Below are 14,118 nucleotides of genomic sequence, written 5' to 3'. Positions count from 1 at the left end.
GTGGTTAATCCCAGTACGAGACTTCTGAGCGAACAGAAAACACAGCACAGGAATGGGAAGGGGCCTGGAGATGACCTTCCCAACCTCTCAGGCTGTGGGAAACCTCTTGGGACTAGAAAACATAGTGTATTTTAAGCTCACGGGGGCCAAACTCACAATGCACCTTGGTGCCTCTCCTGAGAATTTAGCTCCCCTCAATGACTCCACCATCCGTCTGCCTCAGCCGCTCCCAGACGGTGGGGGTGTGTGTGTGAGGGGGCGTGAGAGCTCAAATCTGCAAAAATTAGGTGCCGCTCACATGAGCCAGGGCAGCAGCCCACGTGCCAAGGGCCCCTGGAAGGTGCGATGAACGTGGGCACCTTGAGCATCTCGGGGCTCTCTGCCTTGAGAAAACTTACAAGTTTGGTTTAACCCCACATTTCCCAAACTGACTAGACTCCGGAAGCCCTTTTCACATGATTCCTGTTACCTGCTTATTATCTGGGGAGCTCGAGCTCACAGAACCCATCTCAGGCAACTCCAGTCTGACTGGACACTGCAGCACACCCATTTCTCAGGCCAGTCCTGCGAGACATGAAGGACCACTGCTCCACCCTGTCTGTCCTTGGAGATGGACATCCAGTCCCCATGGCTGAGCTCTGACCCCCCCAGAATGCAACTCCTCACACCTCTAAATGCCCTGCTTCTTCTGTGTCCTTTTGGTTCATTTCACTGTCTGTGTGGCTCTAATTTCTCTGGGTCTTTTTTGAAACATGGATGGAAAACCAAAGTGGATACCACCTGATGGTAAAAGTTTCACAGAACCGGCATTTGGCCGCCCCGAACCCGGTCCTGCTGCCTGTGCCTGGGCCTCGGCTCAGATTCCCACCTGTGCCTGGTTGGTGGGACCACGTGACTCCCAGGTGGTGACCCACCATCGCTTCCTCCCTCCTCTGTAGACATCTGTCCTGGTGGACGTGAACTTGGCTCCATTTAACCATAGCCTGCTCTTAAAAGATTATGACTCTAATTTGTCAAAGTCACCTGGGACTTGGCGCCAGCATTCCAGCTGTTAGGTGTATGCGGGCTGCTAGTTTAATGAGCTAAAGAGAGGAACAGACCCAATGCTGCAGGCAAACCAGGGCAGCTTCAGAGGGAAGTGTGGAGCCAGCCTGCAGCCCTGGGTGCATGTAGCCTGTTACCAGCCGCACCAGGTGGGGAGCAGGGCACCCACAGGCTCTGGGGAACGGTGTGGCACGTTATCACCATGGGAGACGCTGGTGCTGGGACCCACACGGCCCAGCCCCCGTGATAAATTATAAAACAGCACAAATCCCCTGGAACAAAGGCCAGGTGTGACAGTCGGGGTACGATCGTATCCCAGCAAGAGACCCTCCCCTGCCGATTTCTAGTTTCCATTTCTCTTCCTAAAGCTGGGGTTTCACTTGGAGGTCTTCCCACCCAGAATCCTTGTTTGGCGGGGAAGGCAGGTCAGGGCTCTGAGGACTACAGGCCTGGGAAGAAGAAAGTATCACCCAACTGCCACGGGCAGAAGCAGGATGGAGCAGGGCAGGGAGGACCTGGCATGGCCACCAGCCCCCGATGGCTGCCCGTCTTCTGCATCCGGGGGGCTCTTCCGAGGCCCCTCGTGCTAACACTCCAGGGCTTGAGGTTTCAGAGCCCCCGGGCCGGTGCGGTGCCCAGCCTGCAGCTTCCTCCCACGTGGGTCGACAGAACGCACACCAGCCCCATCCCCCGGGCCGGCTGCAGACCCCAGAGAGGCAGAGCATGACACCTCCCCACCTGCTCTCCATCCGCAAGGTGCAAAGTCGGCCTCAGGACTCAAGTGTCGAGACCTCTGTTAATGGGGCAGAACTACGGACACCCCGAACTGCACACAGACAGTGCAAGTCTGTCCGGGGTACCCCAGAGCTGGGCCCTGGCTGCTGGGGAGGCAGGGTGCTCCTCGGGCTGCTCCGTCTGTCTGCTCATGACAACCCACAGGCATCTGGAAACAGAGCTGAGGTTCACAACCAGACCTTAGTTTGCTGTGCCTTGTTCTCCCGGGTCACGGTGTGCCAACGACCAGCCCACAGCCCACCCTCAGGAGATGGAGGGGCGCACTTGTCTGAACAGCGTCACACCTACCTCAGAGATTTCTGCAAACTGAGCGTTGGCCTGACAGCACTTCTCAGCCGTTTCCATGGCAACTCCGTAGTTGTCCACAAAGGCCCGGTACACACCCAGCTGGCTGGCCTGCAGGGAGGAAGGAAGAGAGTGTGGGACAGGTGTAGGGCAGGTGTGGGACAGGTGCGGGACAGGCGGTCTCCATCCCTCTGGGTAACGGGCTTCTGTGCACAGCTCTGGAGGAAGCCCAGGTGCAGCAGACAGTGCAGGGCTGCAGGAAACTCAGCTCCTCCACGCTGTCACTGCCTCCCACCTGCTTCCCCTCTCCACGCGCTAAGCACGCTTCCTTCTTCCAAAGCGACACGTTGAGAAGTGACTCACAGCCCTGGGCGGGGAGCAGTTCTCTTCATCCTCCTACCCCACTCATTTAAATGGGGCCACCAGCAGCAGCTGAAGTTCCAGGTTATCAGTGAACGTGGATGAGCGTCTCCAGCAGGTGGGATGGAGCGGCCCCTTCTCAGCCTGGCAGCGGGAGACCTCAGTGGACCCAGCCCTGGCCTGAGGGGCCACTGCTCTGCTCCTATCCGATCTCTTCAGACACGCAGGAAACACTCAGTTGAGCTGCCCCTGGAGAATAGGGGCTCGCGCTGCCCAGACATGAGCCCAGCCCAGACCTGGTGACAGTGCCCAGGTGTCACGCTACACACCTGGCAGGTGGGAGACCTCTGCTGCCGGGTGCAAGGCGAGAGGTGTTTTGTTTGTCCTGTTCTCAACCAAAGGCATTAATAGAGTGTCTCCTCACTCGGCCTCCTGCTCCAACACTCAGTTGAGTAAAGACTTCCATGGTTGGGGGGAGGTGTCCTGTGTGCAGCCACCACCATCACTGGGCCCCAGGTCACCTCCAGAGGCAGCAGGGAAACCCCGGCCTGGGGTGTAAGGGCAGATGCCGTAACCTGCTGGCCGGGCCTCCCACTGCAGCCGACCAGGAGCGGGAGGCCTGAGGCTTTTGATGATCCTGGTGTTTGGTCTGCATCGAACCTAAATTTTATTTCTACACGCATTTGCATTTATATTGAATTTTGTGTTTCTTCAGATGGCAATCCCAGATGCCCTTGGCACTGTCTGGTCTTCTGGACTCGCTCCTTGAGGGGGCTGCCTGTGGGCCTGGGGGCGCGAGAGAAAAAGCAGCAGCTGGAGGAGGCCCTTCCCGGCCCCGCTGATTACCTGGACGAGTTGCTGCATTCCAGACGCCAGGTTCCCTGCCATCTGGTCGGACCCAGAGCCCTGCCTTCTCCCCCTCACCCCCACTCACTGAGCGTCTCTCACAAAAACAAAGGCCCTGCTTGAGGCACTGTCACCTCGAATCATTCAGACACAGCGCAGCCGGCTAGCAGGAGACACACGATGAATAAGTAAAGCAACAAGTAATATGGCAGATGGCTGAAGGCAGAGCAGGTGAGAACAGCGGGGCTGCTTTAGATACTGTGGTCAGGGTGGTCTCTCTAAAGAGGCAACGTGAATAGAGCTGCAATGAACATTTTGGTACATGTCTCTTTTTGAATTATGGTTTTCTCAGGGTATATGCCCAGTAGTGGGATTGCTGGATCATATGGTAGTTCTATTTTTAGTTTTTTAAGGAACCTCCATACTGTTCTCCATAGTGGCTGTACCAATTCACATTCCCACCAGCAGTGCAAAAGTGTTCCCTTTTCTCCACACCCTCTCCAGCATTTATTGTTTCTAGATTTCTTGATGATGGCCATTCTGACTGGTGTGAGATGATATCTCATTGTAGTTTTGATTTGCATTTCTCTAATGATTAATGTCCATCATCGGATGAATGGATAAAGAAGATGTGGCACATATATACAATGGAATATTACTCAGCCATAAAAAGAAACGAAACTGAGCTATTTGTAATGAGGTGGATAGACCTAGAGTCTGTCATACAGAGTGAAGTAAGTCAGAAAGAGAAAGACAAATACCGTATGCTAACACATATATATGGAATTTTAAAAAAAATGTCATGAAGAACCTAGGGGTAAAACGGGAATAAAGACACAGACCTACTTGTGAATGGACTTGAGGATATGGGGAGGGGGAAGGGTAAGCTGTGACAAAGCGAAAGTGAGGCATGGACATATATACACTACCAAACGTAAGGTAGATAGATAGTGGGAAGCAGCCGCAGAGCACAGGGAGATCAGCTCGGTGCTTTGTGACCGCCTGGAGGGGTGGGATGGGGAGGGTGGGAGGGAGGGAGATGCATGAGGGAAGGGATGTGGGAACAGATGTATATATATGACTGATTCACTTTGTTATAAAGCAGAAACTAATAAAAAAAATAAAATTAAAAAAAAAATAAAGAGGCAACGTCTTAGCCGAGTCCTGAGGGGATATCACTGTTGAACTGTGTCCCCACAAAATGCATATGTTGAAGCCCTAACCCTGAGCACCTCAGAATGTGACTGTATTTGGAGATGGACCTAAAGAGGTGATTGGGCAAAACTGAAGCCATTCAAATGGGCCCTGATCCAATCTGACTAGGGGCTTTATGAGAAGAAAAGATTACGACACAGACACAGAGGGACGACCACGTGAGGACACAGAGATGACGGCCTCTACACGCCGAGGAGAGAGGTCTCGGGAGAAACCAGCCCTGCTCACACCTGGATCTCAGACTTCCAGCCTCCAGAAATGGGAGGAGATAGATCTCTGTTGTTTGAGTCACCCGGACTGTAGCAGCCTTAGTAAACTAACACAGGGTCTTTGGGAGGAGAACCCCTTTCATTACCTCTCCTGCCCCCTCTTCCAGGAGCTCACATCTTCCACGTGGTTTTTGAGAAGTTCCAAGCAATTCATGCACTAATCAGAACCCGAGCTGCACCGATAAACCAATGGAGATCACGTGCCCCCCGATGTGAGGCACCGACAGGACACAGCGTCACTGCAGTGGTTTTTTTTTTTTTTTTCCTGCCAGAAGCGCAGAACCTGAATCTATTCCTGAAGAAACATCAGACCCAAACTAGAATGCACCCTTTAGAAAAATGTCAAGGTTGTGGAAGACCAGCAGAGGTTGAGAAACTGGTACAGATGGAAAGAAACCAAGGAGACCTGACAACCACGTACATCTTGTGACCTGGACTGCATCCGGACTCAGAAGGAAAATGGCTACAAAGAACATGATGGCTAACTTGGGAGAGATCTGTAGAAGCATCGCATGTTAAATAATAGTATCACTCAACTGTGAACCATCCTCCGATGGAGGACCGTCCTGTGGGTTGCAGAAGAGCATGTCCTTAGCAAATACACGATGAAGTATTTAGGGGTAAAAGGGCAGAGGGATCTGCATTTTATTCTCAAACTATTCAGCATGTGTGCGTGTGTGTGGGGGGGTGTATACAAAGGAGAGAGAAAGAGATAAAGATTAAAGATTAAGCAAATGTGCCAACGTGTTACAATCAGTGCAAAATGTTACAATTGGTATATCCGGCGCACACCCAGTTCTTTGTGCTATTCTTGCAACAATTCAGGAAGTTTGAAATGATTAGAAACAAAAAAACTGAGCTGATAAAAATTCAGCCAGAAACAAAGCCCCCAGATGGGTAGCAATAACCCACAGCCCCACAGGAAGGGGAGTCAAGGCGCTGTCAGGACAGGGCTTCCTAGCTACCAGGTGTGGCTCATGAGTTCCCAGGTGGCAGAGGTACCAGGGCTGGGGCATCACAGGCTCCTCTCGGGTCCTAAGACTCTCCTAGCTGGGGAGCCTAACCCTGTGGTGCTGATCTGAAAGGGACGGGGACGGTGTCTGTCTGTTCTTGGGGAGACTCAGCGCCCGGCCCTGGCGGCACACACGTGAACGTGCAGCACGTGGTTCCTAGGGCTCCACTTCCCACGTCGGCCCCACCTCTCTCCCCATGTCTTTGCGCTGCAACATCTGATACGTGAAGGTAGTTCAAGGACACCAGGGAAACCAGAGGAAACTTTCCAAATTCTGGTGTTCATCAGACTATTAAATTTTTTTTTTTCAGTTTCCGAGTGACTTCAGAGTGTTATTTGGGGAAGAGCGTGGTTGCAGTTTCTGCCCACAACACAATTCTTCAAAGATGTGGGCTTCAACGATGGGGAGCACCTGCGTCAAAACACAGCCTTCCGCTCTCTGGCCACGGGAAAGCGGTCCCGGGCGGGAGAGTCTGCAGCCCGGGGCGGTGGCCAACAGGAAAGCCACACCCGGGCGGAACGCCGGAGCCCAGCATGAGCCAAGACAGGCCGGCGGTGGGCCAGCTGGGCGTCTGGGCGGCCCAGGAGGGCTGGGGGCTGGCGTTCTTTTACCGCGTGCTCTGGGCACTTAGAGAGGGCCCGGTGACCTTGGCCACCCCACCCCCAGAGGACCGGCTTCCCTCGGGAGGGAGTACACTCCAGGGAAAGAGCACAGGAGGCCCAGGCAACCCTTTAATCAGGATTAGCGGTCCTCAGAGGTGGAATCCCAGTCACCCAGGCCTACCCAGCACCCACCTTCGAGGGCATCCCAGGATGGGGGCTCACGGTGCAGGGAGGTGGCGTCTTTGCTGCCCCTTATATAGAGACATACCCCACCAGCCTCCACCTAAAGAGACTGGCTCCCCCTTTAGACCCACAGAGGTGGGGGCCTCCTCACACATGAACCTCACACCTTGGAAGACAAACATCGATCCGGCAGCTCCATCTGAGAGTTTTCTCCATCATCCTCAGGTCCCTCAACCACCCCTTCTGTTGGGACAAGTTCTACGTTACCCACGTCTCAGTTCAGTGTTCAGCCGAGCCTGGTCCCTTCCGGGGGTGGCCTGGCCAGTGCCAAGGGGTCCACCAACCCGCTTCATCTGATTACTAGATTTTCCCAATCCCGTTGACTTTTTAAAAGCCGACTCCTTGGCTCCTCGTGGGCCCCGAGGTCAGCAAATGGCCAGAGAAGGTCCCTGACCTGCCCCGACGGCCGCCTCTCCCTCCCTGTAACCAGGGACCCAGAGCTACGTCTGCCGAATGGACTCCCAGCCAGTTTGGGCCCACTGAGCCCTTGCAGAAACCCTGTTCTGTCATCCAGCACCACCCGCCCTCCAGTATTATGCCCCTGAAGGCAGGGGCAAAGCACTCTTCCTGGAGGCAGACAGACCAGGGGTACCGTCTGGGCAGGTGACCTCCTGCCCCTCGGCCTCCTCACTTGCACGGGGTGGAGACGGGACCTGCCTGGTGGGGCTGCCTCAGCCCAGCTGAGACAGGGCACCCGCAGGCCCCCTTGAGCCCCCTGATCAGAGCTGAACCCACTACCCGGGGACCAGACGGCCTCACGGTCCCTCGGTTCACAGCCCGGCATGGCCGTCCCCAGGTACAAACCAGCCCTCCTGCCTTCCTCCAACCTGTCCACAGGACACGTCCTGATTCCTGCAAGGATCCAGGAAGCTGCTGTCACCGTCGCTAGCATTAAACGTGCCTCCAGGTCCCCAAAATGGCTGCGGCGGGAGCTGGGGCCACACGGAAGGCCTGTTCTCACCACTTCCTCAGCTAGGGACCCCCTGGGGACCCAAGGGCTCCTCTCGTATGACCCTGACTTTTATTGAACAGCCTTCCCTCCCCAAACTACTTTTCTTTTTAATTCTTTTTTTTTACATCTTTATTGGAATATAATTGCTTTACAATGGTGTGTTAGTTTCTGCTTTATAACGAAGTGAATCAGTTGTACGTATACATATGTTCCCATATCTCTTCCCTCTTGCGTCTCCCTCCCTCCCACCCTCCCTATCCCACCCCTCTAGGTGGTCACAAAGCACCGAGCTGACCTCCCTGTGCTATGCGGCTGCTTCCCACTAGCCATCTATTTTACATTTGGTAGTGTATATATGTCCATGCCACTCTCTCACTTTGTCACAGCTTATCCTTCCCCCTCCCCATATCCTCAAGTCCATTCTCTAGTAGGTCTGTGTCTTTATTCCCATCTTACCCCTAGGTACTTCATGACCCTTTTTTTTCCCCTTAGATTCCATATATATGTGTTAGCATAAGGTATTTGTTTCATTCTCTTTCTGACTTACTTCACTCTGTATGACAGACTCCAAGTCCATCCACCTCATTACAAATAGCTTAAATTCTTGATTAATTCAAGAGCCTTTAATTCATAGAACCGCAACAATGAAATAAAGTACAAACCCCCGCTGTCCCCACCTGTGCTTGCCCCTCCAGGCTCTGCCTGCCCCAGTACCCCTGCCCAGAGTCTGAGTCCTGTTCCCAGGGCAGCGGCTTCTTTGTGGTCCAGAGGGGACCAGTCTGGAGACTGGGAACCTTGAGTAAAACTGAGCGGACCCGGAAAGGACCAGAGATATCATTGGGGCCAGCAGAGGGAGGGAAGCCTCGCTTTCACATGGGGTCCAGCAGCGGTGCTGTGGCGGTGCCCCCTCCCCACAGCCCCCCTTTGGCATCCCAGGCAGTAAGAGGTGTCCCGGACTCTCTCTCCCCATCGTGCCCTCAGCAGCCTTGCCCGCAGGTGGCGCCAGGCTCAGGGAGAGGCCCAGCCCCCGCCCGTCAACCCGCCACCCTCAGGAGGCTGCCGGGTCCCTGCTCCGGGTCACTCACCAGCTTCTGGAAGAGGTCGCCCACACGCTGCTCGTGGCTCCACTGCTGCAGGCGGGGGAGGAGCCCGTCGTAGAACTCCCTGTGGATCTCATAGAGCTCAGGCACTTTAAAGAAGATGGTCTCGATCTGCTGGCTCGTCAGCACCGGCTGAGAGGTGGTGGCAGCAGCCTTCAAAGGTTTCATGGGCTGGAAGAGGGCACAGGTGATTGGTGGGGCAGCACAGGTGTCAGGGCTCGCCACTTGTCAAGTACATTGTGGTCACGTGACATACATGCTTGTATGTTTTAAATTCCATTCACGATAAAAATTGAAAGCCAGCTTGGTTTGGTACCCGAGTCTTTCACTGGCATCCACTGCCCCTTGGGGAGGCTCAACCTCCACAGAGGTGGCATGTCCTGCCTGCCCACAGGTCTGTCGAGGATCCTGGGAGGGTGGGCTGCTCCCAGGCTGACCTGGGACCTGGGACGCGTGAGCAGAGCTCGCCAGGGCCCACCCTGCCCGCTCAGCCCCTGCACCCTCCTCACCAGCAGCAGCGCCTCCAGGTGGCTCAGGTAAGTCTCCTCGCTAGCCAGGATTCCAGACAGGACCCATTTCCTCATCTCTGAGCCCTTTTCCAAGTCCAGCTCACTCTGCAGGAGAAATGGACAAAAGTCAGACCCGGGGGAGGGTGCTTGAGGCGGCCCCCCTCAGAGAGGAAGCCGGCTTGTCAACCTGAGGACAAGCTTCCCGAGAAGGTTCCAGGTGGGATTAAATTAGGAAGGCACGGGGGTCCCGGCATGTCAGCTCGACTGTGGTCGCTGCAAATTCTGGATGGTCATCCAGCTAAGCCAAAGGCCACCCTTGGTCTTGACACTAGGAAACGGGCAGTTTGGAGCTGAGCAGGGCGGGCAAGGCCTCTCTCCACACCTTCTACCCGTGACTGAGGAGCGGCTGTCCTGGAAGAGGCTGAGCCCAGGGGGCGTCGGGCCCCCCACACGGCCATCCCGACTCCTCCTGCAGTTCCCCTCTCCTCTCCCGGTACCTGCCTCGCCGACCTCTGTGCCACTGCCACCTGACCCTTGGACCGACCAGGCCCGGGCAGTACCACCTCCTTCCCAGCCACAGTGGTGGGGCGGGGGGCTGTGGCCACCTGCCCAAGGGAAACCCCATCCCCTGGGTTCAGGGCTTTTGTCCCTTGAACCTGATCTTCTGAGCCTGCTTTCCAGACTCTGGACCTGCATACATGTGGGCTACGGCAAGGTCCCCCTCTCCTTACTACTAAACGCCCCTACTATATGTGGGGTGATGCTCTGCTGCCTTTGCTTCAGAAGCACAGAGCTGACGCACCCCTGGATGCAGATGCAGGGGGTAGGGTCCAAGATGGCTGGAAGACCACATTCCATCCCTAGTTGTGATGGTGTTATGGGGGCGATGTGTCCCTGGTGCCCGAGAATGTGACTGTGTTCAGAGAAAGGGTCTTTAGAGAAGTAATCAAGTTAAAATGAGGTCACTAGGGTGGGCCCTAGTCCAAAATGACTGGTATCCTTCTAAGAAGAGACTAGGTGATCAAAAGGTACAAACTTCCAGTTATAAAATAAATAAGCCCTGGGGATGTAATGAACAGCATGGTGACTATAGTTAATGATACTGTATCGTACACGTGAAAGTTGCTGAAAGAATAGATCTTAAGAGTTCTCATCACAAGAACAAAAATTTGTAATCGTGTGGTGATGGATGTTGACTTATGGTTAGTGATCATTTTACAATATATACATATATCAAATCGTTATGCTGTACACCTACAACGAATATGCTATATGTCAATGCCTCAATATAAAAAAGAACAAGAGAAGGAGATTAGGACACAGACACACAGAGCGGGAAGACACAGGGAGAAGACGGGCATCTCTAAGCTAAGGAGAGAGGCCCCGGGAAAAACCAACCCTGCTGACTTCCAGCCTCCAGAACTGGGATAAATCAACCTCTGTTGTTTAAGCCACATGGTCTGTGGTACTTTATTACAGGTGCCCAGGAAACTAATACAGATGATGATTCCAAAGGCAATGAAACTGCTGTTTTCATCGACTTCCTGGCCACACCCCTCACTTGCTCCTGGACCACCAACAAGGCAATCTGGTGTCAGGTTGGCCATGCCCGTGGCCTGTGCTCCACCAGGCTGAGGCTGCCCTCCCTCTGCCCGGCCTGTGCTGACCGGCCTCACTGTAGTCTGAGGGAGGTGCCAGACGGCTGGGGCCCTGTGTCCAGAGAAGGGGACGTAACAGCCCTGCACTTTCCGTCATTGGTTTCCCAGGCTGTGGGTGAATGGGAGACAGCTGTGTGTACACACATGGGGGACAGCCATCAGATTTTTGGCTTAGAGCCACTCCGGGGAAAGGACACCCACGCCCCACACCACAGCCCCCGTCCAGACCACGCTGGGCAGCGGCTCCAAGGGTGGGAGCCTCTGGGGCACAGCGCCTGGAACACACAGGTGCTCCACAAAGACTCACAGAATAAACCAACCAATGACAGGATCCAGAACCGCTGGCTGGGCCCTGGCTTGGCCGCATATTTACGAAGCTCCAAGGGCCCCTCCAGGGAACCCCTGTCCGTGCGACAAGCGGGTCCTGGGGTCTAGGACCATCCATGCAGCCTGCTCTGGGCCCCCAGTGCCACCACTATCAGCACAGATGTGCAGGGTGAAGGGATCCCATCATCTCCTCTCACCTCAGACCACAGAGGCCACGTCGCGAGCGGAGGCGCCTCGGGGAAGCAAGCTCCCAGCGGACCCTGCGCGGACCCTGCACGTGCCTCCCAGCGGGTCCAGAGTGAAGGCTCGTGCGCCCGGCAACAACCCCACTACTGTGAGCACGGCCAGTGGGGCTGCTCCCACCGCCGCAGCCTGGAGAGCCGGGCGGAAAAGGCACATAGGCAGGACAGCGTCCCGCCCAGCTCTCCGTTCCAGAGGGCGCAGCCAGCTCAAGGGAACGTCTGGGTGGGGGTGAGGGCACCTCTCCTCAGACTACAACCTTCTCCTGAGCCTCAAACGGGCCAGTGGCAGCAGACAGGGACGGCTTGGTTTGGCTTGGACACTGGCCCACCCCACCCAGAGGAGGGAGGGTGGAGGGGAAGTGCAGAGAGAGAGCAAAGGCCAGGGCGGGGACCAGCGATGTTTATGACCCCACCTCGGCACGTGCCAGTGCTGTGAAGGGCGCGTGAATGCACCCAGTCCAGACGGGAGACCGCGGGAGGAAGCTGGAGGAAAAGGGCGAGTGGAAGAAGGAAGGAAGGAGGCCTCCTCTCACTGCTGCCCGGGAGGGGAGAGGGCAAGGCAACACAACCCTGAGGCTAAAAGAACAAATAAAAAATAGAAAATGAACTGGGTGTGGCAAAACAAGGTAGGGAAGCTGAGGGAGGGACCCAGGGGAACAGAACTGCCACCCGCCAGCCAGCTGCCAGGCCCACCCCCACCCTGGGGTCTGGGGTGATTGGGGTGCAGAACCTGGGCTGTGAGGGCTGGGCTGCTCCTGGCTGGGATGTGGTGGTCAGCACAGCTGCAGAACAAAGGACACCGCTTCCCCACAGGATGGCAGCCGGGGGTGATGCCCAGACCCTCATCCTTATCCTGACACTCGCTGGCTGGCATTGCATAGTCATGGGTCCAGGGGAAACACTGACAAGACTGGCAGGTACCTCTGAGAACGACCAGGGATGGAGAATGTCACTGACGCTCAGCTCTGGGACAGCCTCAGTCACCAGGATCTACCCTACATGGCCACCTGCATCCTTTCCACAGTGCCCCAGGCAAGGGGGGGGCCTGGCCTCTGCTGACCCCTTACCCACCCCTGGGGACGGGTATGCACGGAGCTGACCTGCACCCCAGGAGGCCACCGAGCCCCCAAGTTGCCATGGAGTCCCCAGGAAGGTCCTCCTGACAGCTCACTGCTCAAAGGGCCCAAGCTCGGCAGCCGGGGATGAGCCCCACCTGGGAAGGTAGGGACGGAGAGGGATGAGCAGGGACCCCTCCCCTGGCTGATGGGGATGAGGCAGCTTTGACCTCAAGACCACCATGCTTTCTGTGGGTGCTAGAAAGTGACAGCTGCATCACCTTCAAACCCATAATCAAAGATGAAAGAAGGAAGTCTCACTGCAGAGCTGACGGGGGACCCAGAAAGTCAGGGCTGTGCCTGTCTCCAGGGGAGTGAAGGGTGCCCACCCTGGGGCTCCAAGCACCTAACCACAGGGCTTCTGGAACAAAACAGTGCAGCCCTCCTCTATTCAAGTCCCCATCTCACCCAGGTGCTTCCTGACACCTCTCTGGGCCAGGTGGCCTGCTGGGGACTGGAGCCCCCAGGCCTGGCAAGCAGGTGCAGCCTCTTGCCTTGTGTGTAACGTGAGAAATGCCTGTGGGCTCCACGAGGCAGGAGGGGGTAAGTACCTGGACCTGGACAGGCTCCACAGCAGATAAGCCCCTCAACTGGGGGCTAAAAGGTGGGGGCAGAACCCCAAGTCAGTGTAGCAGGGGTCTGAGGGCAGGAGCCCAGGGAGAGGTAGGTGGGCATCCAGCTGCACAGGGCCTGGGGCACAGGGAGGGCAGAGCAGCTTCCTTAAGGGGGCTGAAGTAGAGCAAGGTCGTGCGGGGGGAAGACAGCCCTCAGGGACCATAGATGGACAGGGAAGATGGTCCAAGTTCAGGGCTCAGCCGTAAGGATGCTTGTCTGTACCTAGTGACACCCACAATGCAGGAAGAAAGGGGATGCATCAAAAAAAGGCAAGGCAGTTGAGGGAAAGACTGTCAGCTGAGGGGTCGGGAAGGCTTCAGATCTGGTAGCTGTATGGTCTCAAGCAAGTCACTTTGCCTCTCTGAACCTCAGTCTCCTCATCTGTAAAATGGTGAAACTGGCTGTTTGGTAAGAAGCTCCATGAGGGAGGTATGCATTACACATGGGTTCCCCTCCCACCCCCGTTTCAGGACGAGAAGACTGCCCAGCACGGTGGTCTTCAGAAATCAAAAACGCAAAAGAAAGAAGTAGTTTTGCAGCTAAGGCACCAGCCCAGCGGAGAGGCCACTGCAGTAAAAAGATATGCTTCCAGCCACAGGGAAAAGCAGAGTCCTCTCACTCTTTCTCTTTTTTTTTTTTTGCTGCACTATGCGGCATGCAGGATCTTAGTTTCCCGACCAGGGATCAAACCTGTGCCCCCTGCAGTGGAAGCACAGAGTCTTAACCACTGGACCACCAGGGAAGTCCCTCTCTCTCAGTTTTCTTTTTGTTTTTTTTTTTGCGGTATGCAGGCCTCTCACTGCTGTGGTCTCTCCCGTTGCGGAGCACAGGCTCCGGAAGCGCAGGCTCAGCGGCCATGGCTCACGGGCTCAGCCACTCCGCGGCATGTGGGAACGAACCCATGTCCCCTGCATCGGCAGGCGGACTC

General features: G+C 55.6%; 1 protein-coding gene across 2 annotated transcripts in view; it reads right to left on the bottom strand.

Annotated features, from left to right (window-relative positions):
* BCR (BCR activator of RhoGEF and GTPase) overlaps positions 1-14,118 on the bottom strand; it is a 99,502-nt gene that overhangs the window by 34,673 nt on the left and 50,711 nt on the right. For both annotated transcript variants that reach the window (XM_082641672.1, XM_082641673.1), the window contains exons 3-5: positions 9,234-9,338; positions 8,710-8,895; positions 2,128-2,235 (exon numbers count right to left, since the gene is read on the bottom strand). In XM_082641672.1, coding sequence (XP_082497798.1) covers positions 2,128-2,235; positions 8,710-8,895; positions 9,234-9,338 — 399 coding nt within the window. The remainder of the gene's footprint in view (positions 1-2,127; positions 2,236-8,709; positions 8,896-9,233; positions 9,339-14,118) is intronic.

Source organism: Mesoplodon mirus (genome assembly GCF_964341445.2).
Source record: "Mesoplodon mirus genome assembly, chromosome: 13".
NCBI lineage: Eukaryota > Metazoa > Chordata > Mammalia > Artiodactyla > Ziphiidae > Mesoplodon > Mesoplodon mirus.
The sequence above is the reverse complement of the archived record's forward strand: the minus strand, read 5'-3'. Positions and strand labels throughout refer to the sequence as shown.